At 48.2% G+C, this 27,190-nt stretch overlaps 1 protein-coding gene, 1 long non-coding RNA gene and 1 pseudogene across 4 annotated transcripts in view; 2 read left to right on the top strand and 1 right to left on the bottom strand.

The window, feature by feature from the left end:
- LOC121818724 (uncharacterized) overlaps positions 1-16,085 on the bottom strand; it is a 76,051-nt gene extending 59,966 nt beyond the window's left edge. Inside the window, exons 1-3 of one of the 2 annotated variants that reach the window (XR_006058794.2) lie at positions 14,817-16,085; positions 14,108-14,181; positions 1-13,813 (exon numbers count right to left, since the gene is read on the bottom strand). The exon at positions 1-13,813 is cut by the window's left edge and continues 24,936 nt beyond it. This is a non-coding gene — a long non-coding RNA (uncharacterized LOC121818724). The remainder of the gene's footprint in view (positions 13,814-14,107; positions 14,182-14,816) is intronic. The other variant, XR_009599632.1, reaches the window with a different exon arrangement.
- Positions 1-20,019, top strand: part of GYPC (glycophorin C (Gerbich blood group)) — a 46,583-nt gene extending 26,564 nt beyond the window's left edge. The window contains exons 2-4 of one of the 2 annotated variants that reach the window (XM_004004772.6): positions 3,608-3,652; positions 17,026-17,076; positions 19,332-20,019. In XM_004004772.6, the coding sequence (XP_004004821.1) occupies positions 3,608-3,652; positions 17,026-17,076; positions 19,332-19,528 (293 nt within the window). In that variant the 3' untranslated portion in view covers positions 19,529-20,019. The remainder of the gene's footprint in view (positions 1-3,607; positions 3,653-17,025; positions 17,077-19,331) is intronic. The other variant, XM_012140664.5, reaches the window with a different exon arrangement.
- A 5,683-nt stretch (positions 20,020-25,702) lies between these two features.
- LOC114111411 (large ribosomal subunit protein uL30-like) lies at positions 25,703-26,626 on the top strand (annotated as a pseudogene).
- Positions 26,627-27,190: the final 564 nt, after the last annotated feature.

A 27,190-nucleotide genomic window follows, 5' to 3' on the forward strand; every position in this document is an offset into this window, starting at 1 on the left:
CACACCGTTAACCTCAATTCCCCCCTTGGCATCAGCTCCTGCAGTCATAACCAGAATAAAACATTCACGGGGCACTTCCAAAGTCTTCATTTCAAGTGGCCTGATCTCCGACAGCTCAGGCCTCTGCTGATTCCACATCTTCACTCTAGCAATTCCTCAAACAAGTGGACATCTTGAATCTAGTACCTGACCACTTGCCCTGTCCATCTACTCACTTCCCTGCAGAGCATCTTCGACCCCACAGCCAATCATCACATCTCCTAGAAAATATGTTCTGAACCCATCACCTCTCACCTCTCCCACTGAAGTTTAAGCCAGCATCCTCTGTTCTCTGAACGGCACCATGGCCCCAGCCTGGTCCTCTTCCCCTGAACAGTGGCCAGAGTGATCCTGACTGCATGACAATCAGTTCGTATCACTCTTCTTCTCCAAATCCTTCTATGGCCCCTGTATACCTCAGAGGAAGAACTGAAGCCTGTCCAGGGCTCTCTAGGCCCTCCATTATCCTCTGCTATTAATTCTCCGGCTGCATCTTCTACAGCTCATGCCAGGCTCACTTCACTCCAGCCACACTGGCCTTCTGGCTTGTTCTTAAATACACTGGAGCTGCTGCCACCCCAGGGCCTTTGCACCTGCTGTTCCTACTGTCTGAGATATTCTTCTCCAGATATCCACTGGATATCTTTTCCCATACCCTCTTCAGGTGGTAGTCAAATGCCACCTCTCCCTGGCCACACTTACTCAAATTTGTAAGTCCTGCTTATGGTCCTTGCCCTTTTTTTTTTTTTTTCTTCACACTGTCTAGTATACTCCATAGCCTGTGTTTTTCTTCTTTGTATTGTTTGTATCCTTTCCCTTGAATGTAAACTCTAGAAAGAGAAAAATTTCAGCTTCTTTTTTTTTTAACCTGCTATGTCCCCAGATGAATTTTGTTGAATGAACATAAGAACTCCCTTAACCTTTTCTTCTTTTCTCCTACTGGCTCATGTTTAGATCAGTAAATATAGCTCTTCCCCATCCTGTGCAGCTGAACTCAAGCCTGCCTAAGAGCACCCCCTATTCACACACACACACATCCTCAGATTGACTGGTCCCCCCCCCACTCAGTGCTGTGATCTCCAATCCAAATCCCCTGTTCAACAAGCCCCCACCTCTCTCTGTCCATTTCCTCCCTCCGCTTGTTTTCCCTCCAAGCACCAATTATGAGGGAGGCTTATCTCACTGAAAAAGAAACCTCTGAAACATCAAAAGAAGGTATAGAAATCCTTTTGAGGAGATTTGCTATAAGGGGGAGCAGAGAAAGGGCCCAGGCATGGGAGGGAGACAAGGTGTGAAGAAGGGAGGTTTATCTTTTCTTCAATTTGCCGAACAGTGTGCTGTCAGGGGTGACCTGCTGGCAGGGGCCAATTTGATGATGCAGGCAAGAGAGGGGAGCTCTCAGTGGTGACGTTTATAGTGTGTGGGGATGTGGAGTCTCGTACACACACAGGCCCTGGGGTGCACAGGGCAGCCATAGACTGAGTGGGAGGAAAGTTGTGACAGGGCTGCCCAGCCACTGCAGGGGAGCCTGGCCCAGTCTCCCAGGTGTGGCTCGTCCCCAACCCCGAGGCTTCTCCTGGCTCAATGCCTGCTTCATCCTGGGCTCCAGTGCTGCCGCAGGAGTCCAAGGCCCAGGGCTCAGCTCTGGCTCCTCTCCTTCATCTACACTTGCTGGGCTGTGGCCCCAGGCCATGTCTGTGAGTGCCACCATGATGCTGGAGCTACCCCTTCAGCCCTCACCTTTCCCCGAGCTCCAGACTCCTCTCTCCGATGGCCTGCCCTGCACCTGTGCTTCACATCTAATACATCCCCGAGCTTAACACATCCTCAACCAGCGCTGATTTCTGCCCCCTCCCTGCCCCACACCACACGCCCCTTGTAGTAAACTCCATCCTCCCTACTCAGGCCAAAACTCTCTTTTTTTTCCTGTGTGTGTGTGCACACTCCACATCTAACCCATCAGCAAGTTCTATTTGCCCCACATTCCAAATATACCCCAAATGTCCCCCTCCCTCATCACCTGTGGCACCCTGGCTCTTATCCAGGTACTTGCCTAAACCATGGCCGCGGCCTCTCCATCTTTACTCAGGGTCTCTCCTCAGCACAGCAGTCAAAGTGATGATTCTCTCTCATACACAGCTCATATGGCTCCTGCTGGAACCCTGTGCTGGCCTCCCATCCCTCACAGAGTGCTGCAGGGTCCAGCCTGTCCTGTTATAACTGCACCTCCTAGCACTCTGCCCCTCTCTCTGCAGTGGCCACATGGTCCCTGGCTCACCTGGGAACACATCGCCTGGCTAATGTCTCCTTGGGACCTTCCTCATTCAAATGTCTGTAGGGCTCACAGGCTCCAATATTTCAGCCTGTATTAGTCCTTTGTGGCTGCTATAATGAATGCCACAGTTGTTGTTGTTCAGTTGCTACCACAGATTTGGGCTAAAGCAACAGACATGTGTTTCTGACAGTCTGGGCACTGAGAAGTAAGTTCAAGATCAAAGTGCTAGCAGGTTTGATATCTGGCGGGGGCCACCTCCTGGTTCATATCCAGGCATTTTCTATCTGTGTCCTCATGTGGCAGAGGACTGAGGGAGCCCTCTGGGGTTTCTTTTATAAGGGCACTAATCCCATTCACAAGGACTCCACCTTCATGACCTAGTCACCTGCCAACGGCCTCCTAATTCCACCATGCTGGAGGTTCGGTTTCAACATATGAAATTGGGCAGGGGTGGGGAGCGGTAGGAGGCAGAGGGGACAAAAGCATTTAGTCTAGCACAGCCCAAACGTTGCCTCCTCTGGGTGACCTCCCTGATCACCTCCTCAATTATTCTTTTTCCCTTTCTCCCTTTTTTATGTCTTCAGGATTTATCACCTCCCTGGCCTTAAATCATGAATCCCTATTTTGAACTCCCTATTGTCTCTCCCTACCCTAGAATGGAAAACCCCAAGGGAGGGTCTTAGCGCAGTTCACTGTTAGACCTTCAGACTCTAATAAAGGGAATGTGATGGGCCCTCAGTGAACTTTCTCTGAAGGGATGATTCTGGAGGAAGCTTTGGAATCAGACGCCATTCCCACCCACAATGTTACTGTTGTGTGACCTCAGGCGGGTTTTAGTTTGCTCCACTGTAAAGTGATGGGCATTATTGCATCCAATTCGTTCTCCTGAGAAATTGCACCAGTATAGGAACTTATAAAGTGAGCCCCTAAGTGGTGGTGATTATATCATTATGCATATCTAGAAAGGAGGGCTTTCGAGTGGGAAGAGAGACAGTAGTCACTGGGGGAAGTGGAAGCTAGAGGGTAGCAGGAACTTGAAGGAAATTTTTAGCCAACCAAATGCTTTGCCTTTGCTGCTGGTGGTGGTGATGTCGGAGTAGGAGAGGGGCATTCTGAGTGCCGCTGGGATGGGGGAGAGCCAGGGCCTAGCTGGGCTGGGGTCTTGGCCCTGCTGCTCTCTAGCTGAGAGGCCTTGGGTGAGATCCAGGATCTCCCTGGGCTCACTCTCCACATTTCTAAAAGTGAGAGTGCCCACACCTGTCACCTGTCTCATGCCATTGTTTCTCATGCCAGGGACAGAGAAGGCAGCGGTGATGGAGACGCCCCTTTGGACCCCAGGTGAGTGCTCCCTCTACATCTGGGTCTTTAGGTCCCTGCAGTACCCACACCCCCAAAGTGGTCCATGGATGCCCCTGATCCTCCCCATGGGGCCATTCTGTCTTCAGGAAGGGGGAGGAAAGGAGAAGTGAGGATAAGGAAGTTCTTCCACCTACTGCCTGGCTTTCCTGTGATAAGAAAATCTATGACCAAATCTAACTGACAGGCCAGGCAGGCACAGAACAGCAGCAACCTCAGGGTGTGAATGGGAGAGCAAACGTAGGCCACACAGAGCCAGGGGGTGGGCGTGGGGGGCGGGGGGCATTGGTTCTGCTTTCCCTGGATCTGCGGGAGGAGACATTCTCTTCAGATAAATCTTCAGAGCAGCCAGATGTCTCTCCCCCACCCGTCAGCGAGGAGAGGCTTTATAACCCTGGCCTCTGCTCTTTTCTAAGCTGGAGAGGTCAGGTCCTTGGTCCCCATTGGTCCCCCAGCCTGAAATCAGGGCTGGGAGGAGCCTCGCTGGCCTGTTCCCTGGGCTTCCACGTTCAGCTGCTCCTTACAGAGCTATCGTCCCCATTGTAACTGGATCTGCTCACCATCCACGCGCTTGGCCCTGCCTGAGGCATAACCGTCACCACCAGTGAAGGCTGGGGACCGTGCCTTAGAGAAGCACTTGCATCAGCCCAGGGAGATAGCCATAGAGCTACAGGTCCCAGGTGCATGCATGAACATATATGTGGACGAGGATGTGTGTAAAATCTATATATTAGGAGAAAAAGACACCCCCATAACCTACCCCCTAACTTATAACAACCCAAAAGCCACCATCTCAAGAAAGTGTATTTCCTCTTTTTCCTTTTACTGACTCTTTTCTAGAATGTTTAACATAGTTTATATTTAGAGTCCTATTCCTTTCCATTAAATCATACTATGAGTGTTTCCCCCTGTCACTAAGAATTCCCATGTGTCCCTCAGTAAGTGCAGCAGAACTGTCTGTCCTGTGGATGTATCATAATTTACAGAACCAGTTTCTTGATGCAAAACATTTAGATAGTCCTCTCTTATTTTCCATCTTAAACCCAATGGCAATACACTTTGCAAAGCATGAATTTTTGTTGCTGTTTCAGGTGGTTTCTCCAGGATCAATGACTAGAAATGGAGTTTGATCCTTGGGGTGATATATTTGCCAAAGAATGTGTGAGAGAAGGAAAGGTACCCATTTTTGAAAATCCCACATTTTTTGAGCACTCTAGACAGCATATATTTTAGACAATAGCATGTAAATACATGAAATATCATGCACATTTTTGTAGTGCTTTACATTTTATAGAGTGCATTCTTAATTTTATCTTCATAACAAGTTTAAAATAGTGCATTCTTCTATATACTGGTATCTAGAACAAAAGTAGTTCAGGAGCTGGTTTTCTGAGTTGGCAACCCACTTCTTCCATTGCGTGAAGTTGTTCTGTTCTTGAAAAGAAGCAGATACAGTTTCAAGTGGTTAAGAACTCAAGCTTCAGCAGGAGATCAAGCACTGCCATGTAAATTTGGTCTTGTTAGTCTTTCTCAGCCATAGTTAAAAGAGGCTGATGGAGCAAGGGTGGGGATGGTGTGTTTGGAGTTACAGCGGAAGTCATAAAGGGAAGACCATCTGGTTAAGAGCCGTCGTCATGGAGGCAGCAAAGAAAACATAACCATCCCTCTCTGTCCTCCAAAACTGCAATTTCCTGCTACCATCTCCCAACTTAAATGGAAACCAGCTGCCTGGAAGCTCAGGAGATGCAGAGTAGGGTCAGCCTCCCCAGGGTAAAGAGGAAGACAAGGAAAGGATTGACAGCCAGTGAAGAGATTCACAGGGCAAGTTCCCAAACAAAGGAACTTCAGTCCTCTGGGGGTTTGGAGCCCAGCATGGTGGCACATGGAGGCATTCTACTTCACCAACCTGGAAGCTCTCTGAAATCTCTCCTTTTAAGATTTTTATGGAGACGTCATTGCACAGGCATGATTCATTAAATCCTGAGGCACTGTGAGAACCCCACTTTGACTGAATCTATGTCAACACTGGACAAGGATAAGTGATACTCAAAAAGATCGTCTAACTCATAAGAGGTCTATGGATGGTGACTACAGAGTAGCACCATTGCAACTGACACCAAGGAAACGGGTTAGAGAGGCTGCGGCACTCCCCAAGGTGGCCTAGGTGGTGGGCGGGGGCTCAAGTCACCCTGCAGGACCACCCTTCGTGTTGTCCCCTGTCTACTCCAAACCAGGTCGTCATGCTCAGCTCACAGGTACCCAGGGGGCTCCCATCTAGCAGGTGGGGCTCTCTTGCACCCTCATCATCCCCATGGCTAGATGTAGCTAGGGCTGGAAAAAGCAGGTCCAGAAGCTTTTGGGCTCCAGCCGGCCCTGGAGGAGTGGGGAGTTGGGAAGCCAGGCCATGCTAATTGAGACACACAGTCGCTTTCTGGCTCCTCAGAGCATCTCCAAGAACCCACTTCCTTTGACATTTTGGTGCCTGTGACAACTTCCTCTGGAGAAGCCCTTGCCTGCTACATCATCAAGGCCTAGGTGTACTTAGCTGAATCAGCCTTGGCTCTAATTCCTTCCCTGGGTGTCACCACGCTCACTCAAGGCACACATGGGCATCCAGGGCCAGCTGAGGACCCTTCCAGAATTTCCAGAGAGCAATGCTGCAGCCTCCTGACTGGTCATTGGCCAGAGGGCATGTGTAGCAACCAGACCTCAGTACAATGTCCCCTGTCCCCTTGCCCAGACAGGCAGGGGAGCCAGCAGAGGTGACCAATGCTCAGACTGTGTCACTGTGCCAGGTCTCCAGCTCCATCAGCTGGTCCTGAAAGAAAGGGCGTAGAGGCTGTAGCCCAGGCAGCTGTGGCTGTAGCTGCTTGTTTGCATTGCTGAGAGGGTACCAGCCCCCCACCCCTAATCCCCCTTTCAAAGGACTGGTTTGCAGTGGGAGGCCCCTGCACCAGAGCAGCATCACCTGCACAGGTGAGAAATGCGGGCTTTCAGGCCCAACCCAGCCCTGCTGACTCATAATCTGGGTGGTGGGGGCAGTGACTCAGGGAGCTGGGGTATGACAAATCCCGTGCCCCAGGCACTTCCCATGCACACTCAACTGTGAGAACCAGGGCCTCAGCTGTCAGTCTTTTAGGCTGGGGATTTACTATCTCTGTGTTACAGATAAGTAAAGGGAGCTTTGAGACATGGGGTGGCTTGCCTGCAAAATTCTTTCCTACACCACAGGTGTCATCATCCCTCGAGATGAGAAAGGTGGAGTACCATACCATTTGAGGAGACTAGTAAGATTCCTAATAGTATTTACTGCCTCCCCTCCTTAGGGCCTTGTTTCTTGTACTCAGTGGATGATGAGTACATTTATCTGTTCCCTCTTTATCCACAGCTCGGCAAATTCCTCCCAGTTGCTGCTGGGCTCTGGAGCCTGATCCTGGCCTTGGTCGAGCAGGGACCCTGTCTCACTATCAGACAGAATCCACCTTCTTTTCTTTCAACATGAAGATCACTGGGCTTGATGAAGGGACTTGTGCAAATCAGAAGTTAAATAATATATACATATGTATACATACATGTATGTATGTATACATATGTATATGTGTATGTGTGCGTATATATACATGTATGTATGTATGTATGGTAGTGCTTTAGTTGCTAAGTTGCATTCAACTCTTGTGACCCCATGGACTGTAGTCCACTAGGCTCCTCTGTCCATGGGATTTCTCAGGCGAGAATACTGGAGTGTGTTGCCATGCCCTTCTCCAGAGGATCTTCCCAACCCAGGGATGGAACCCGCATCTCTTGTGTCTCCTGCATTTGCAGGCAAATTCTTTACCACTAGCGCCACCTGGGAAGCCTATAAATATTATAGTTGAGAACAACAACAACAAAAAATTCCATGGTGGTCTGTTGGTTAAAAATCCAGCTTCTACTGCTGTGGGGCTGGGGGTGGGGTGGGGGATCCATCCTTGGCTGGAGAACTAAGATTCCATCATGCAGATGAGATGCAGCCAGTATATTGTGGTGTTGGAGAAGACTTTTGAGAGTCCCTTGGACTGCAAGACGATCAAACAAGTCAATCCTAAAGGAAATCAATCCTAAATATTCATTGGAATGACTGATGCTGATGCTGAAAACTCCAATACTTTGGCCACCTTCTGTGACAAGCTGACTCATTAGAAAAGACCCTGATACTGGGAAAGATTAAAGGCAGGAGGAGAAGGGGATGACAGACAACGAGATGGTTAGATGGCATCTCTGCTTCAATGGGCATGAGTTTGAGCAAGCTCCAGAAGATGATGAAGGACTGGGAAGCCTGGTGTGCTGCAGTCCATGGGGTCGCAAAGAGTCAGACACAGCTGAACGACTGAGCAACAACCATATACATGTATCAATAATATGATGGTAGATTCTCCTCTCTCCTTTTCCAGTGTGCTAAAGCCACACCAGCTGTTTCGAGAGTAGGCTTTCTCCTCTTCCCAGGAAGAGCAAACCTTCTGAGCTCTTTTTGGTGGTCTTAGTGTTGTCTTATCTGAGATTCTGGTGGTGCTTGCTAGACCAGACACTTCTTTGGCCCTGCCCCCGCCCAAGCAGCAGATGGAGACCAAGTTCGAGGCTCCTCCCCAGGACTACACACAGCAGCCAGACTGGGATATTTTCCTCCCCTTCTTCCGGTCTCTTTTGAATTCCATTTTCTTAGAAATCCTCAGATCTTCAGGAGGAAGAAGGGTAGGGTGTGGAGAGGAAACAGTGGTTCCCTTTCCTCACTCTGTGCTTTGAGGCTATTTGCTGCCCCCTTAATAAGCCCCAAACCCCACACAACCCAAAGCTGACAAGGCCCCTATCTCAGAGGAGCATCCACATATGGACAGTGGTGACTTCTGTATTGGAATAAGACTCTATTTAAAAAAAAAAAAAACTCAGGAATAATAGCAGGGAAATATAGCTGGAGGAAAGCAGATACTCTGGGCTGTGAGTTATAGCATCCTCAACTTTCAGTTCCCCTCCATTGAGCACATCCCTGAAACAGCAATGCCTGGATATGAAAACTCCCTGAGTAAGGATCCAGAGGCATGAAGACCCCCTTTCCAGCCCCCTTATCTGCCCCCAGTCTGCATATAAACTGGAGAAGTCCATTTTATCAATGCCAAGAATGGCTCTATTCTCCAGAGCAGGGAGCCCACCTCTCTTCACCCCATCCCAAGTCCCAGTGCTTCACCCATGTGTAGTAATACGGCTGGTATGTTGCAGCCTGTAAGTCTTCGGTACCCACCAGACACCTGTCCCTGTTTTTATACAGTATAAGCAGGCACCGGGGCAACAGGGAAAGCTGTATCACAGCCAGGAGGAGGCAAATATGGCTGAATCTTTGGATGGGGTTTCAGAGCAGTGTGAGGACATTGCACGGTGATTTGGCCGCCCTGGGATTGGGGAGATTATTTATAAGGTGACACACAAGGGACTGCAGATGGTGACTGCAGCCATGAAATTAAAAGACGCTCGCTCCTTGGAAGAAAAGCTATGACCAACCTAGGCAGCATATTAAAAAGCAGAGACGTTACTTTACCAACAAAGCTCTGTCTAGTCAAAGCTATGGTTTTTCCGGTAGTCATGCATAAATGTGAGAGTTGGACTATAAAGAAAACTGAGCGTTGAAGAATTGATGCTTTTGAACTATGGTGTTGGAGAAGACTCTTGAGAGTCCCTTGGACTGCAAGGAGATCCAACCAGTCCATCCTTAAGGAAATCAGTCCTGAATAGTCATTGGAAGGGCTGATGCTGAAGCTGAAACTCCAATACTTCGGCCACTTGATGCGAAGAACCAACTCATTAGGAAAGACCCTGATGCTGGGAAAGATTGAAGGTGAGAGGAGATGGGGACAATAGAGGATGAGATGGTTGGATGGCATCACCGACACGATAGACATGAGTCTGAGTAGGCTCTAGGAGTTGGTAATGGACAGGGAAGTCTGACATTCTGCAGTCCATGGGGTTGCAAAGAGTTGGACATGGCTGAGTGACTGAACTGAACTGAACACAAGGGACCATGAGGGCAATCATCTTGACCTTGAGACTAGCAGACACATTCTCACCAAGGCACATAAGATTCACATGGGCCTCACCTGGCCAGGTACTTTGTCTTGAGTATTTGATCTGGGAGCCTGGGTAAGTGGACACAGGCTCTCTGCACAGATAGGAAGGGTGACCTGCTGGCAGTTGCAGGCAGGTAACTGCCCCCCTCCAGCATACAACCAGCAGCTCCCGGGAGCCCAGACCCTGACCCATGATGACCAGGTATCCCAACAGGCAGACCCACCTGGAGGTCCTCCTGCGGCACCTCCCACCACGACCTTTCCATTCACATCCTTCTCTTACCACCGCTGCTGGCATTGCCCACTCAGCATCTCAGAAGGCCAGTCTTGGGGAACACCTCCTCTAGGAAGCCTTCGTGAGAACCCAGAGAATTACCCTTTCTGAAGTTTCCCATAGACATCCTTGTCTCTACTGTAGGATCTGTTCCTTGAAGGCAGGGACCTTGCCTTAACTCTCTGCCACGTTGCTGGGATGTAGTAGGTTCTAAAGAAAGTTTGCCAAAGGAAAGAACGAATAAACAAAATCCTGAGTTTCCTCACTGTCCTAGAACCTGGGCATCCTGGGGTTGAGTCTGATGGTTGAGTTCCCTCTAGAGCAGCCCCAGGCACATCTTTTATTTATTATTAATTTTTATTGGAGTATAGTTGATTTACAGTGTGGTATTAGTTTCAGGTATACGCAAAGTGAATCAGTTATGCATATACAAATATTCACTCTTTTTCAGATTCTTTTCCCTTACAGTCATTACAGAATGTTGAGTCAAGTTGCCTGTGCTATGCAGTAGATTCTTGTCAGTTATCAGTTTTATATAGAATAATGTGTGTGTGTCAGTCCTAATCTCCTAATGTTTCCTTCTCCCCATTTCCCCTCCCCGCTCTTCCCTCTTGGCAAACATAAGTTTTTTCTCTGCATCTGTGATTCTGTTTCCCTGGCACGTCTTTATTGCTCATACTGACACTCGAAGACACAGAACTTTTCACATGAATGTATCTGGTCTCAACCATGTCATAAGTGTCTGGGGAAAGACCTCATCCTTTCCACATACCATGACGCCTGGGGCTGGGCAAATGCTGGTTTGCAAGAAACAGAAATTGTATAACAAGCTATCCATTTCTTTCCTTGGAGTGCTTTAGCTTGGGTGCTACACCCTTTCAGAGCAAGATTAACAACAGACCAAAGAAAAATAAATGTCTTTGACCTTTTTCTTACCCCAAAGGAAAGTCAGTTAGTAAACATCAGTTGTCAGCTAATTTCTGCTTCACTTGCATCAGGTCTTTGAGGCCAGAATGTAGAAAAGGAAGGAGAAACTCCAGTGCAAGCAAAAGAGAATTATCTATAGCCACAAATGTTCCTGTCCTTCCCCTGGACCCAAGTCAGACGCACGCAAAGCCATCTCCCCCCGAGTTCGCTGAGCAAAGTGACTTTTCTGACCCAATATCATCAAGCAACAGACGTGGCTGCCACTGCATTGCTGACATCCACACCGTTGTCATGGCTTGAATTCACCCAGGACCTCGAGACACAGCGAGTTTCCCTTCAGGATTCTAAGACTAAAATACTCTTCCTTTTCTCAGAGTTCCCTGCCCTGTGTGCGAATTCTTTTCTTGGCTGGACCAGGTGGGCAATGGGAAACAGAAATGGGGTGCTTCTTCCAGGACCTCTGAAGCAGGAGGAAAAATCATTAGAAGTGGGTGGGGAGATATGAAGACAAAGCCTTGCAGGAAAAAGAACTTCCTAGCACAGCTTTATCGAAAAATACAAGAGAAGTGAGGCCCTTGGTGGTGACGGAAGGGTCAACTTGTGTCCCGGGGGCCAGTGCTTGCACTGCGACATCTGAGAAACACCACTGGACCCCTGAGAATCCAGCTGTACTTAAGGCTGTGCCCTGTTGGTTGTGTCCAAGCTGCCAGGCAGAACGGAGAACGTTTCCTACGTGGAGGAGCAGCACCTCTGCACCCTGCTGCCTCCCAGGGCTGCTGCCTTAGACCAGGGGACAGGCAACTGACCACCCTGCAGACCTGGGAAATCAGCAGGGAGTTAGCTGCAGCCAAATTACATATGGTGCAGGAGCAAGGCCATTTCCAACTTCAGCAGCTGGCGCTGAGGAGAGAGAACACATTTTAGAGCTGTGGCATCTCAGGTTACAACACAGGCGCTGCTCCTTCCATCTGTGAGACTTTGACCTCTTACTTGAGCTCTCTGGGCATGCATTTTATTATCTGTAATTCACAAAAAGGGGCAAAGTCTTCCCTTTTGCTGGCTTGCTGTTCAGAGCTAAGAGGCAACTTCACCCAGTGCCTTCTGCCTAGTAAGACCTCCTCCCCCTGCTCCCCACCCCCACCCCAAGGCTGAGTCCCCAGGACCTGTGTCAGCACTTCTGTAGTCCTAGAACATTGTGCCCACCCCTGAAAATTTCCAAGATTCACTAGAACATCAGCCTCCCCTGATCCCTACCCTCATACTCCACCTCCATGGGAAGTAACATCCCCACATGAGAGCTGGGGCAGGAACAGCCCTTCCCTTCCTCTCTGGATCCACAGCTACAGGAGACACCTGATGTCCCCACCCTTGACCTGGCCCCCTCTGGCAAGTTCTGCAGCTGGGTGACCACACATGGGCTTCAGAAGCCTAGAGATATCAGACTGCTTGGCCATTCCACAGCCATCACCCACAAGAGCTTTCGCAGGTACGATGCAAGTGAAGTAGAAATCAGCCGTGCTTTGTTCTCCTTCTGTTGGCTTCTCTCTTGATCAGGCTACCCTTGAACCCGACACTATAGGACAAAGGGTTTAGTTTATTCTTTTTTGTCGTTGTTGTTGTTTAGTCGCTAAGTCGTGTCTCACTCTTTGTGACCCCATGTACTACAGCACTCCAGGCTTCCCTGTCCTTCACTATCTCTTGAAGTTTGCTCAAATTCATGTTCACTGGGTCAGTAATGCCATCCAACCATCTCATCCTCAGTCACCCACTTCTCCTCCTCCCCTCAGTCATTCCCAGCATCTGGGGCTTTTCCAGTGAGTCAGCTCTTTGATTTAGGTGGCCAAAGTATTGGAGCTTCAGCTTCAGCATAAGTCCATCCAATGAACATTCAGGGTTGATGTCCTTTAGAATTGATTGATTTGATCTCCTTCGGGATTGGTTGGCTTGATCTCCTTGCACTTCAAGGAACTCTCAAGAATCTTCTCCAATACCACAATTCAAAAGCATAAATTCTTTGGCACTAAGCCTTCTTTATGGTCAGCTCTCACATCCATATGTGACTACTGGAAAAGCCATAGCTTTGACTAGATGCACCTTTTGTTGGCAAAGTGATAGCTCTGCTTTTTAATACATTGTCTAAGTTTGTCATAGCTTTCATTCCAAGGAGCAAACATCTTTTAATTCCATGGCTGTAGTCACCATCTGCAGTGATTTTCAAGTCCAAGAAAATAAAATCTGTCACTCTTTCCATTTTTTCCCCATCTATTTGCCATGAAGTGATGGGACCAGATGCCATGATCTTAGTTTTTTAAATGTTGAATTTTAAGCCAGCTTTTTCACTCTCCTCTTTCACCCTCATCAAGAGACTCTCTAGTTGTCTAAATCACAGTCTGTAAACATCATGGTGAATGATACCCTCAGTAAGAAACCCACTTTACGCTGTGACTCAGATGATATGCTCATGGTGTGTGTGTCCACAAGAAGTCAGAGCTCCCTAAACAATATCCCAGCTGAAGGTGATGGACCCGGAGTAATATCAATAATAAGACTCAGAATCAAGCCAGTGGCTACAACTGATAAATACCTATTCTGAGCTAGGTACCACATGTGTGTGTTAGTTGGTCAGTTGTCTAACTCTTTGTGACCCCATGGACTGTAGCCCCCAGGCTCCTCTGTTCTTGGGATTTCCCAGGCATGAATACTGGAGTGGGTTGCCATTTCCTTCTCTAGGGGATCTTCCCAACTCAGAGGTTGAATCCACGTCTCCTGCACTGGCAGGGGTATTCTTTACTGCTCAGTCACCAGGGAAGCCCCTCGTCTCTGGTGAGGGCGTTGCAGTCTCAAGGAGAGCTAGGAAGGAAAAACACAGGGTACTTTGGGTCTCTACAGAAAGTGGGGAGGCCACTCATACTTGTCCAGTCTCAAGATTAGACTGTTGTCTGCTTCTGATCTCAGACCCACACCTGATCATAAATAACACTTTACTTTGCCATAAACCCCCCACCCCGCTACCGTAAGTTACCCATCAACCCCCACCCCAGATCCTGAGCTCACAGTGATCCTAATTCCAAGCTCATATGTACCCTTGAACCTCAGCAATGTGTGACCTTTCATTTCAGGCTCTTAATCCAGTTGCATACTAACCTGTCAACTTCCTGCACAGGGTCTGAGCTCATTCCAACTAGCCTTCTGCAGATATCCCATGTCTTTGCTGCCAGCTGAAACAGCACAGGGTGGGGTAGCCAGTGAGGACTCTGAATGAAGCATCTCCAGAGGCAAGAGAGCAAAGCCCAGGTTTTAGGACCCTTGGTGCCATGGATAGCAAGCAGTTATCTGGGGAGAAAACTGAGAACTAGAGAGAAGTGAGCACTGTTATAGGGGCTAAGCTCTCTGCCTGGAATGCTTATACTCTTGTCTGTGCAGCAAACTCCTATTCATCCTTCATGAGCCATCTTGATAAACCCTCTCTGGAAAGCCTTCTCTTACACCAGCAGTTCTCAACCCTGAATGTGCATCAGAATTACCTGGGCCCCAACTCCAGCATTTCTGATACAAAAATGTAGAGCCCAGGAATGTGCATTTCTAACAGACTCCCAGGAAATCCTGCTGTTCTAGGGACCACACTTTGAGAACCACCATCTTACACCATCCCCACCTTCCCAGACGTGCCCAAGCATCCTCTTCTGTGCCTGTTCTGACCTATGTGGCAGGTCTGGCCAGGCTGAAGTTTCACTACCACGGAGTCAGTCACATGGTGTGACTTGAACAAATTAATCTCTGGTCTCCACACATAAGCCAAGAAATTCACCCCCAAGTGATCCAAGCCCTTACATCTGGTCTTTACCCAGCTCACCTAGGCTCATCACTGGGCAGGACCTGCAGGGTTAAGCGTGTTGACATGAGACTGCTCAGGCTCACACAGAAGAGACTCCAACCAGGGAAGTCAGTTACACTTTTCTGGAGCTTAGCTTCCAAATCTGTAAAAAAGGAATAATAGTAATTAGTACTGAATGGGATTGTCACAGGGACTATTTGAATTAAAATACCTTAAGTGTTAAGAATGGTACCTGGCAAATGGCAATCAATTGTCAATTGTTTTTAAAAGAGAAATAACAGTCCTTTCTAATCCTGGCTTCATTGGACAAACTTGACTTAAGAAAGGCTTGCCTTCACCTGGAAAATTCCTCACAGCAATCTTGGGTATTTGAGCTTCTATATCCATCTACGCTGACTTAAGGAAGGTTCTGTCCTTTCTTACTTAACTCTGAGGGGCTCGGTAATCTAGGAAGTTCTAGAATGCTGGAATCTGAATGCATTCATTTGTATGCATGCTTTTATCCTAGGAATCATACATTCAGTAAATGTTTATTAAGTGCCTACTATGTGCTAGATGAGTCTGCCTGCAATACTGGAGACCTGGGTTCGATCCCTGGATCAGGAAGATCCCCTGGAGAAGGAAATGGCAACCCGCTCCAGTATTCTTGCCTGGAGAATCCCATGGATGGAGGAGCCTGGTAGGCTAGTCCACGGGGTCGCAAAGAGTCGGACACTACTGAGCAACTTCACTTCATGTGCTAGATACTAAGTCCCAAGGTGCATTTGATCATGCTGGATTGAGGGGTACAGCATCCACTTAACCTTCCCTTGTCTGTGCCTCCCTCCCCCACCCTGATGCCTGCGCTGTCTCTTTGCTGACTTGAGGCTTTGTTTTCTCCTCTCCTCCACCTCCAGGCTCTGTGCTGGCCCCAGAGCCCTCAGCCTGACCCTCCCTCCTCTGGGGGCCTCAAACCTGGAACCCCCGCTTCCTCCCACCACCAGGCAGCTTCTTATCAGAAAGAGGCATCTGGCAGCTTCCCTGGGGAGAATGACCTCATCACACTAATTAAAGCGACTCTCTGAACTGAAATGACTATTATGAAGCAGCCTTCTCTGTTTGAATAGGAGGCGCCCTTGTAATGGGAACATGGGATTTCCATGTGAACACCAAAGTTTCCATGCAGTAATAAATCCTTTCTCTCCTCTCCCAGAGGGGAGGTTCCTGCTCTCCTGCACATCCTAGCCTTCTGTCCAGATCACTGAGCTTTGGGAAAACACACTCAGTAACTTGGACAGTCCCACGCAGAGTGCCTCTCCCACAGAAGAATGCAGAAGCCTGTGTAGGGTCTCAGAGAGGGATCTTTGGGAGGGGCATCTTCAAGAGAGATGAGACACAGGGCCCCTCAGCAAAGACAGACTAAGTCCCGGCCTCAAGCCTGACCACCGACAAGGTATGTGATGGTGGGCACGTCACTCTCTGAGCCTCAGTGGCCCACCTGTGAAATAGGCTAATAAAAATGGTGGTGCTGTCGTTCAGTCGTGTCCTGCTCTTTGCAACCCCATGACAGTAGCCCACCAGGCTCCTATCCACGGCATTCTCCAGGCAAGAATATTAGACTGGGTTGCCATTTCCTCCTGCAGGGGATCTTCCCGACCCAGGGACCAAATCTCCTGTTCATCGTCCTCACCTGCTGTTCATCTCCTGCAGTAGCAGGCAGACTCTTTCCCACTGCACCACTTGGGAAGCCCCCAGTACACCACATACCTGGTATGCTAGATGGACAGCAGCTAAACCAACGACTGACATATGCAGACACCCCACACGTGATCTGTTTTTACCATCATCATGAGAAAAGCTAAGGCCTGCAGGGGCAGGTGATGCTGCACTAAACTCGATTGGACCTGTCATCACACCCTGCACAGGTGTCTGGTGAGCAGGTACAGGCAGGGCTCTGGGTCAGAGGTGCAAGAAGGGTGCAGCAGGGGTCCCTCACGTGCTGGAGATGCCATAATGGTGTCTGACAGCCCTAGGGTTCACACAGTGCTCTCCTGCAGTGGGCAGCAGCCAAGCAGAGCCTGGGCCCTGCTCTGTGTGATCCCAGCCAGAGGCCTGTCCAGGTACCATGCAGTTTCCTGTGCACCCTGGGCCAGTGCACCTGCGAGCAGAGGGTACAAGCTCTTTGGAGACACTGCAGGGTATGGGTAGCCATCCTTTCTCATCTCGGGCTCTTCTGTTCTGTCTACAGAGCCCGACCCTGGGATTGTCTCGAGTGAGTTGGACATCGGTGTCATTGCAGGTATGCGGTCTTGGGGCCCTGCAAGTAGGCAGGAGAGTCAGAAGAAAGACTCGCGGGAGGGCCTGCCATGGCCTCAACTTCCTTCCCTCAAAGGTGGTTAGAAGGTGGGCCAGGGACTCGGTCTCTGTAAGAAAATGTCCAAAACAGCATCCTGGTGGACGAGGGGCCAAGACAGCCAAATCAGGGCCTGTCAGGCCCGAGATCCACAGGGTTGGAGTCTGGAGGGAGAGCCACTCCAGTGAAGAATGTGCAGGGCTGGGTGGGTTTAGGAGGCTGACTAAGGCTCCCTGACTTCTTCCCCAGCTCCCTCCAGCCACGCTCTTCCTTGAGATGTCTTACACTCCTGTCCCTCCGTTCTAAGCCTGCCCCAGCCTTGCTTTGAACCCCATACTGGCCCTTGATGGTCACGGCAATGACCCCAAACTGTTTCAGGACCCACTAAGCCTGTGAGATACAGCTTTTGGTGTCCTGAGATTCACACATCTCCCCTAGTTCATTCATAGCTCAGGGAACTTCATGATTAAATATAAATAGATAAAAGCAGGCAATCATGCTGGTGTTCTCCTACTCACTGGACAGCGGAACCTTGTTTTTCTTAGGTAATATCATTTACATCATGCAGACAGGCGTGCCTAAAGGCAGCAGGAAGTTGAGGAAATTGTACCACAAAGCTGAGACTGGCTTCAGCTATAGCCTCTACGTATTCTCCACCAGCCCCTCCCTCAGTAAACCTACCTTCTAAGTCAAGGCAGAGGGTTTCTTCTGCACTTTAAAGCAAACACCTGAGCTTGAACCCCTTCTCAAGCTGTGAGAGTGCCACCCATTAGTCCTACCCTAACTCTTCCATCCTCCCCACTCATCCTCTCTCTCCAAGACCCTGAGTGACCTGGTCCTTCTGACCAGCCCTGGCACTGCACCACCAGACCCCTGCCGCAGAACCTGCCTCCCAGGAGCACAGGGGAACTGGATTGGGGTGAGGAGCACAGACCACCTTTCACCCAACCTGCCCCCAACCCCGTGGACAGCCCCCACCTCCTCTCCTTCCTCCTGCCCAGAGGACAGCCAGTTCAACTGGGCCTCCCAACACCATGCACTTCGAGTCCCATTCCCAGTTGGGATGGTCCAGCTTTTAAAACTGAGAACTCTCAGATTCATAAAGTATTAGAGAAATACTAAGGGATGGAGTGATGCACTCTGCAGGGGAAGGATAATCTTAGAGGAAGTGGTAGAGACTCATGATTCAGAAGGCAGCATCCAAGTTTACCAGGGAGATAAGAGGGGAAAATATTTTCAGCAGACAGAACATTTGCAAAGACATGGGAAAATGGTCAAATAAAAAGTGTTTGGAGAATTATAAATCAGCCAGATGGATTCCGGTAAGAAGAGTTTGAAAATGATTGCAAGTTCTTAATACCGAAGTGTCACAAAGTTTTACAGGGGGCCATTCATCTGAAGTACTAGTGGTAAAGAACCTGCCTGCCAATGCAGGAGATGTGTCGGGAAGACCCTCTGGAGAAGGGCATGGCAACTCACTCCAGTATTATTGCCTGGAGAATCCCATGGACAGAGGAGCCTGGCAGGCTATGGTCCGTTGCGTTACACAGAGTCAGATATGACTGAAGTGACAGCACGCATGCGTTCATTTGAAGACTGAAGGAGACCTTTGATTAAACATGAATGCTTCTTGGAAGGGAAAGACATCAGGTTGCTGACTGGTGATTTCTGAGTAGAAGGATTAAGGACATTTTCATTTCCATTTATATTTCTATATTTGCCAGGTTTTACAAAATGAGCGTGACTTTATAAAATAAATTTTTTCACTCTTTTAATATCTATATGTAAAACACCTAATTCCTTGGAATTACACTTATTTAAAATTAAAAGTTTCAAGTCCCATGAACTTCTCAGTTTTAGGCAAAAGCATGAGTTGAATTCCGTGGATGATGCTTAGAGGTCTGCCTTCCTCGGTGGACCAGGAGGGCTCAGAACAGGGTCAGTTCTGAGATGATTGCAGCCTCAGTCTGAGGGTGCTGAGTGGAGGGAGTGGGGAGGTCAGGGGTCACTTAGACAGGTACAGTGGAGGGGCAAGTGCACCAGGCAGGGCAACAGTAAGGCAAGAAGGAGTCAGCCTGTCTAGGCTTGTGTTTGTCAAGCAGCGTGTCTGTACTGGCACACCTCCGTGGGCATGCCTGCCTCTCCCTCACCCCAGTCCAGCCCCTGCCCCCACACTGAGTTGTGTGCTTTCCCTCCTGCAGGCGTGATCGCGGCCATGGCCTTCGTGCTGGTCGGCCTCCTCCTGCTCATGCTGCACTACATGTACCGGCACAAGGGCACATACCACACCAACGAGGCCAAGGGCACGGAGTTCGCCGAGAGCGCGGACGTGGCCCTGCAGGACGACCCATCCCTCCAGGACAACGGTGGCAGCAGCAAAAAGGAGTACTTTATCTGAAGGACTTTACCAGGACTCAGCTCCCCCCATGCCTCCCCATCCAGGAAAGACAGCTCCACCACCCGCCCCATCACCTGCAGCACTGGACAGCCCTCAAGCGCCCCCCACACCCCAAGACACGCACCTCACCTGGGACACTGGGTGCCACCCGGGCTGGGGGTGGGGATCGAAGGAGAAATCCAGCTGGAGAGTCCTCTCCCAGGACCCAGGGATGCTCAGCCAGAGGGAGGAGGGCTGAATCTTCCTGGGCTGTACAGGTTACCACCTGCATGGGGGTGGGAGTCCTTGCTGGGTGTGAGTAGGATGGTGGCCTAGGGGAGCAAGGAGTGAGTTGTCATCATGCTGACTGGGGACAATGGTATCAAACGTCAGCCCTTGACATTTGGGGGGAACAGCAGGTGCCAGAGCTCCAAGGCACCTTTGTCTCCCATAGATGCAGCTCTGAATGATTGGAAATAAATTTGAAATGTAACGGAGCATTCAGAGTCAAATGACATGGCTGTGATCATTGTATTCTCTGATGAACTCCATGAGCTGATGCTGGGACACAGCTCCAGGCTCCACCGGGCAGTTGTCAGAGAACACAGTCTATAGAGGTGGCTTCTGGGCCCCATGAGGGAAGGAGGGACCAGTGACCAGTAGGCATCTTCCCCACATGAGCACAGCTTCGGGAAACAAATATAGGGGTGCAGTGTCCCTCTAGAAATACCCTATGGCACTGGCTGAAGTGTTGGTTCCCAAATTCCTGGTATTAGAAAGAACGGACCTACTAAAAATATGAGTGAACCTCATCAGAAAAGCGTTCCCAAGCCCAGTTCCAACATTTGTGGGAAGCCTTCCCCACAGCAACAGGCAGCTCAACTCAACTCTGACACTGTCTACCCAGAGACAGAATCAGACTCCACAGGTACAGGACTCAGCCCCACAGGACCACCCTCCTCTCAGATGTCACCTGTGCTTCCCACCAGCCGGCTACAAACTGGAGGTGCCAACCACTCCCTCCCTGGGTTCGATTAATGTGCTAGAAGGGCTCACAAAACTTGGGAAAATCAGTTTACCCATGATTTACTCAGATTACTGATTTATTATAAAAGGTTATTGAACCCGCACTGCAAACTATTATGTAGGATGGATAAGTGACAAGATCCTCATTATAGCACAGAGAACTATATTCACTATCCTATGATAAACCATAATGTAAAAGAATATGAAAAAGAATGTGTGTGTATATATATATATGTGTGTATATATATATATATATATATATATATATATATAACTGAATCATTTTACTGTACAGCAGAAATTAACAAAACATTGTAAATCAACTAAACTTCAATTTTAAAAAATCCATCAGTGGTGACTGACCATCAACCTCAAGACCCATTTGCATTCCAGAAATCAAGGGGGTGATACTAAAAGTTACAAACCTCTAATTGTATGGTTGATTCCCCTGGCAACCAGCCCACAACCTTAGGGGCTTCCAAAAGTCACCTTATTCAACCAACAAAAGACACCTTTATCACTCTCAACACTTAAGAAATTCCAAGGGTTTGGGGAGCTCTAAGCCAGGAACAGTGGACAAAGACCAAAATATATGAGAAATGCATTTTGGTTATCTGAATGACCAAGTATATATTTATTATAAATCACAGTATCATATCATCCTTCCCATGATAACAGTTGATGATGATGGCTTCCAGTGGCTGAAGTGCAGGAGGCAGAGCCCCTGTTCCCTAGGTTTGGGACCTAGCTCCTCTTTTCCTAGTCCTGGGTTCTTGAGCAAATCACTTGACCTCCCTGGTGGACTCTCGGGGTCAATGGCAGGAACAAATGTGTTAGGTGCTCAAAACTAATTTTATTTAATCGGTATGTATCAGTCAATGAAAGTTCCTCAGTGCATCACTTCTCAATGGTTCCTCAGGAGCATGGTTATTCAGTCCCTCAGTCATTTCTGACTCTTAGCGACCCCACAGACTGCAGCACACCAGGCTTCCCTGTCTTCAATCATCTCCTAGAACTTGCTCAAACTCATGTCCATTGAGTCGGTGATGCCATCCAACGATCTCGTCCTCTGTTGTCCCCTTCTCCTCATGCCCTTAATCTTTTCCAGCATTAGGGTCTTTTCTACTGAGTAGCCTCTTCGCATCTGGTGACCAAAGCTTCAGCTTCCACATCAGTCCTTCCAGTGAATATTCAAGGTTGATTTCCTTTAGGATTGACTGGTTGGATCTCCTTGCAGTCCAAGGGACTCAAGAGTCTTCTCCAACACCACAGTTCAAAAGCATCAGTTCTTTGATACTCAGCTTTCTTTATGGTCCAACTCTCACATCTATACATGACTACTGTAAAAACCATAACTGACTAGATGGACATTTGTTTGCAAAGTAATGCTCTGCTTTTTAATATGCTGTCTAGGTTGGTCATAAGTTTTCTTCCAAGGAGCAAGCATCTTTTAATTTCATGGCTGCAGTCGCCCTCTGCAGTGATTTTGGAGCCCAAGAAGGTAAAGTCTGTCACTGTTTCCACTGTTTCCCCATCTATTTGCCATGAAGTGATGGGACCAGATGCCATGATCTTAGTTTTCTGAATGTTGAGTTTTAAGCCAGCTTTTTCACCCGCCCCTTTTACCTTCATCAAGAGTCTGTTTAGTTCCTCTTCACTTTCTGCCACAAGGGTGATTTCATCTGCATATCTGAGGTCATTGATATTTCTCCCAGCGATCTGATTCCAGCTTGTGCTTCATCCAGCCTGGCATTTCGCATCATGTACTCTGCATATAAGTTAAATAAGCAGGGTGACAATATACAGACTTGACATACTCCTTTCCCAATTTTGAATCAGTCAGTTGTCCCATGTCTGGTTCTAATTATTGCTTCTTGACCTGCATACCGATTTCTCAGGAGACAGGTAAAGGTGGTCTGGTATTCCCATCTCTTTAAGAATTTTCCATAGTTTTTTGTGATCCACACGATCAAAGGCTTTAGGGTAGTCAATGAAGCAGAAGTAGATGTGGCTCCTCAGGAGTAACCCTGAGTTAAAGTGAACTTACTAACCATCTTCTTGCATGAGGGTCTTTCTAAGAGTCCCAGTAGCTCAGCAATCACTAATTTAGAGATGAAGCTCCAAGGTAAAAGATTGCGGCCCAGGCAACCAGGAACTCCCCAGAGCTGAAGTTTCTTAAGGCTGAGTCATCTGCACAGGGAGTCAGCAAAAAGATCTTGCAGGATTCTCCCTAGGGGAATTATGGGATCCAAGCTCAGGCAGGAATGGCCACCATCTAAGGAAGCTGGAAGTCACAACAGGAAGAAGCAGAGATGAGAGAGACTTGATCTGAAACTGAGGCCTTTCCCTGGCTGACCCAAGCTCACTGGTCCTCCACAGTCTCTTCTGTATAATAAAGGGTTTGGCTGTATCCATGTCCCAAACACCACCTTGGCAAAGCGGCTATAAACAGCCCAAACCAAAAAGCTGTTCTGTGCAGATAGGTTTGGAAAATGGTCTATTTAAAGAAAGCTAAACTAGTGTAAGTCCCCTTGTCATCTCCAGTATTCCAGCCTATGCATGGCAGGCGGGGAGAGTTAGGCAGCACTGCCCAAATGTATTTGGTCAGAAACCCCATTCCTTCCCAGAATACCTCTTGCAAACTGTGGACCAAGAATTCCTTAGAATACTTTTAGGAAACACTAAATGACTTCTTATATCCCTTCTTGTTGTGTCATCACTTTAGGATTTTGAGAATATGTGGGCACATGGCCTCATCTTTAAGGAATGTGAACACAGATTACCATCCAGTGGGCACAGAAAAAGCACCCAGAGCCCACACATACAAGTGATGCCAAAAACCTGGCCTCTGTGCACCAGTGCCAGATTGAATCTCAGAGACAAAATGTGGGTGAAGTAGAAAATAATAATTTTATTGTTTTGCCAGGCAAAGGGGGACACAGCAGGCTCATGCCCTCGAAAACTGTGTGTCCCAATCCAGAGGGATTTAGTGAGGAGTTTTATAGAAATGTTTCAAAACAGTACTTGCTGATAAAGGTTAGAGTGTGTGCAGGGCCTGCACTCCTTAATCTGGCCTCAGGGGATGCCTTGATGAGCTTCTATGGTTCTCTCGGTTATCAAACTGTGACCTACACTCTAGAATGAAGAAGCTTTTTCAGGTAGTTCACCTTCCATTTGTTGAGGGTCTTAGTTCTATATAAGAGCTCAAAGATATCGTTATGTGTATCCCTTGAGGTGGCACCAGGACCCTGCCCCAAGGCTGCACTATTGTCTCTTGGCTGCTCTTTCTTTGTCTCCACATCCCTTCCCTCGCCTGATCAGTAACTGTTTGAACTTACCTTTTGGAACTCAGGGAAGGTCATGGAGCCTGGAGTGTGTTCCCTATAAACAAGAAATGGGGGACACAGAAAGCCATCTGTGCTCAGGAACCCCACAGGGTCCTGCTCAGTTTCAGAAGTGCCTTCCTTTAAAAAGGCTCCAGGGAAAAAATGAGCCCTTGGTTCTCCATGAGGCCTGGTACCTGTGTGGAAGAGGAATGCTCATCACCCCTCATCCCACAGCCCCAGGAAGCCTATACTGACAGCAACTTCGTGAACTGGCCCATCGGACCTGGGTTCCTGAACCCTCACTTCCTCAATCCCCTCCCCTCAGCCTCATCCTCCTGGCCTACCTAGTGTCCTGGAAAACTTTATGGAAGCTTGCTCCCCAGCCCAGCCAGAATCAGAAGCAATGATGAAGCCACACAACCCAGATGGGGATTAGAACCACTGTCTTTTAACTGAGATCACATCTGGTCTCAGAACTTAATGAAGCTTAGGTTCTTAATGCCTCATCACAGAAAGAATTCAGTGAGAGATAAAGTGATAGGCAAGAAGTGGATTTATTCAGAGAAACACACATCCCATAGACAGAATACAGTCCATCTCAAAAAGTGAGAGCAGCCTTTGGAGAAATACACTCCACAGGGTATGGGCCACCTTAAAAGGTGTGTGTGTGCTGAGTTGCTTTAGTCATTTCTGACTTTTTGTGACCCTATGGACTCAGGTGGTCCATAGCCCACCAGGGTCCTCTGTCCATGGGATTCTCCAGGCAGGAACACTGGGTTGGGTTGCTATGCCCTCTTCCAGGGGATCCTCACAACCCAGAGGTCAAATCCATGTCTCTTATGTCTCCTCAATTGGCAGGCATGTTCTTTACCACTAGCACCACCTGAGAAGCCCCTCCTTAGAAGGTGAGAGGCCCATAAATAGAGTAGTTAGATTTTATGGGCTGGGTAATTTCATAGGTTCATGAATAGGAGGATTATTCCAACTGTTTTGGGAAAGAGGCAAAGATTTCCAAGAATTGGGCCAACACCCACCTTTTGGCCTTTTATGGTCAGCCTCAGAAGTGTCATGATACTTGTGGGTACGTCATTTAGCTAAGGTATTACAATGAGCATATAATGAGGTTCACAGTCAACTAGAAGTCAAATCTGCCACCACCTTGGACTACCTGGCTCTAGCCAGTTTATGTCATGTCCTTAAGGGTTATGTCATTCTTTTAGAGATTGTTCCCCGTCTTCCTATTTCAGTGACATGGAAGCTGCAAGGCTGGTTAGCCAAGGAGGCTCTGTGTAGATGCCATCTGGGAGGGAGCAGTCACAGGTTGACAGCAGAGGTGAAGCAACCACACAAGGACCGAGCAATTTAGGGAGAGAAAGGGCACATGCATGGGCAGGTGGCATCCAATACACATGGGTGTGCAAATGAATAGTGTTCCCACTGGGCAGGGAGTATGCTTGCTTTATCTTTGATTCCTCCCCCTATTAGGGACTGGAGCATCCTTGCATTGGGCCTGCAACAGATGTTATCATGGCAAATAAGAAAAAGTATGCACACCCTTAAGGCAGAAAGTGAAGAGGAACTAAAAAGCCTCTTGATGAAAGTGAAAGAGGAGAGTGAAAAAGTTGGCTTAAAGCTCAACATTCAGAAAACGAAGATCATGGCATCTGGTCCCATCACTTCATGGGAAATAGATGGGGAAACAGTGGAAACACTGTCAGACTTTATTTTGGGGGGCTCCAAAATCACTGCAGATGATGATTGCAGCCATGAAATTAAAAAACGCTTACTCCTTGGAAGGAAAGTTATGACCAACCTAGATAGCATATTAAAAAGCAGAGACAGCCTCTTTCCTGGCTGGAACCATGGAGGGTGCAGAAGAGAAGAAAAAGAAGGTTTCTGCTGTGCCAGAAACTCTTAAGAAAAAGAGGAAGAATTTCACAGAGCTTAGGATCAAGCGACTGAGAAAGAAGTTTGCCCAAAATATGCTTCAAAAGGTAAGGAGGAAGCTTATCTATGAAAAAGCTAAGCATTACCACAAGGAATACAGGCAGATGTACAGAACTGAAATTCGATGGCTAGGATGGCACGAAAAGCCAGCAACTTCTATGTACCTGCAGAACCCAAACTGGTGTTTGTGATCAGGATCAGAGGTATCAACAGTGTGAGCCCAAAGGTTCGAAAGGTACTGCAGCTCCTTCGCCTCCGGCAGATCTTCAATGGCACCTTTGTGAAGCTCAACAAGGCATCAATTAACACGCTGAGAATTGTGGAGCCATACATTGCATGGAGGTACCCAAATATGAAGTCTGTAAATGCATTGATCTATAAGTGTGGTTATGGCAAAATCAACAAAAAACGAATTGCCCTGACAGACAACTCATTGATTGCTTGATCTCTTGGGAAATACAGAATCATCTTCATGGAGGATCTGATTCATGAGATCTATACCATTGGAAAATGTTTCAAAGAAGCAAACAACTTCCTGTGGCCCTTTAAATTGTCTTCTCCACTAGGTGGAATGAAGAAAAAGACCACCCATTTTGTAGAAGGTGAAGATGCTGGCAACAGGAAAGACCAGATCAACAGGCTTATTAGAAGGATGAACTAAGGTATCTACCAGGATTATTTTTGTAATCTGGTCAATTAATAAACAATTGAAACAAAATAAATAAATAAAAAGCAGAGACATTACTTTGCCAACAAAGGTCCGTCTAGTGAAGGCTATGGTTTTTCCTGTAGTCATGTATGGATGTGAGACTTGGACTGTGAAGAAAGCTGAGCACCAAAGAACTGATGCTTTTGAACTGTGGTGTTGGAGAAGGCTCTTGAGAGTCCCTTGGACTGCAAGAAGACCCAACCAGTCCATTCTAAAGGAGATCAGTCCTGGGTGTTCTTTGGAAGGACTGATGCTAAAGCTGAAACTCCAGTACTTTGGCCACCTCATGCGAAGAGTTGACTCATTGGAAAAGACTCTGATGCTGGGAGGGATTGGGGGCAGGAGGAGAAGGGGATGACAGAGGATGAGATGGCTGGATGGCATCACCGATGCAATGGACATGAGTTTGAGTGAACTCCAGGAACTGGTGATGGACAGGGAGGCCTTGCCTGCTACAGTTCATGGGGTCACAAAGAGTCAGACACGACTGAGCAACTGAACTGAACTGATGCACACCCCAAGTCTCCAAGGGCTGTTCAGTCAGAAGGAGGAAGAGGTGGGGTGGAAGGAAGAGAGGAGTGTTGGAAAGGTGGAGGAGAGAGCTAGAAGAAGAGCTAGGGTTCATACTCCGTGTGAACCCTAGCTTCACTGCACATAGTCCTCCTGCATGCTCAC

Source organism: Ovis aries, chromosome 2 (genome assembly GCF_016772045.2).
Source record: "Ovis aries strain OAR_USU_Benz2616 breed Rambouillet chromosome 2, ARS-UI_Ramb_v3.0, whole genome shotgun sequence".
In the NCBI taxonomy this organism is placed as follows: Eukaryota; Metazoa; Chordata; class Mammalia; order Artiodactyla; family Bovidae; genus Ovis; species Ovis aries.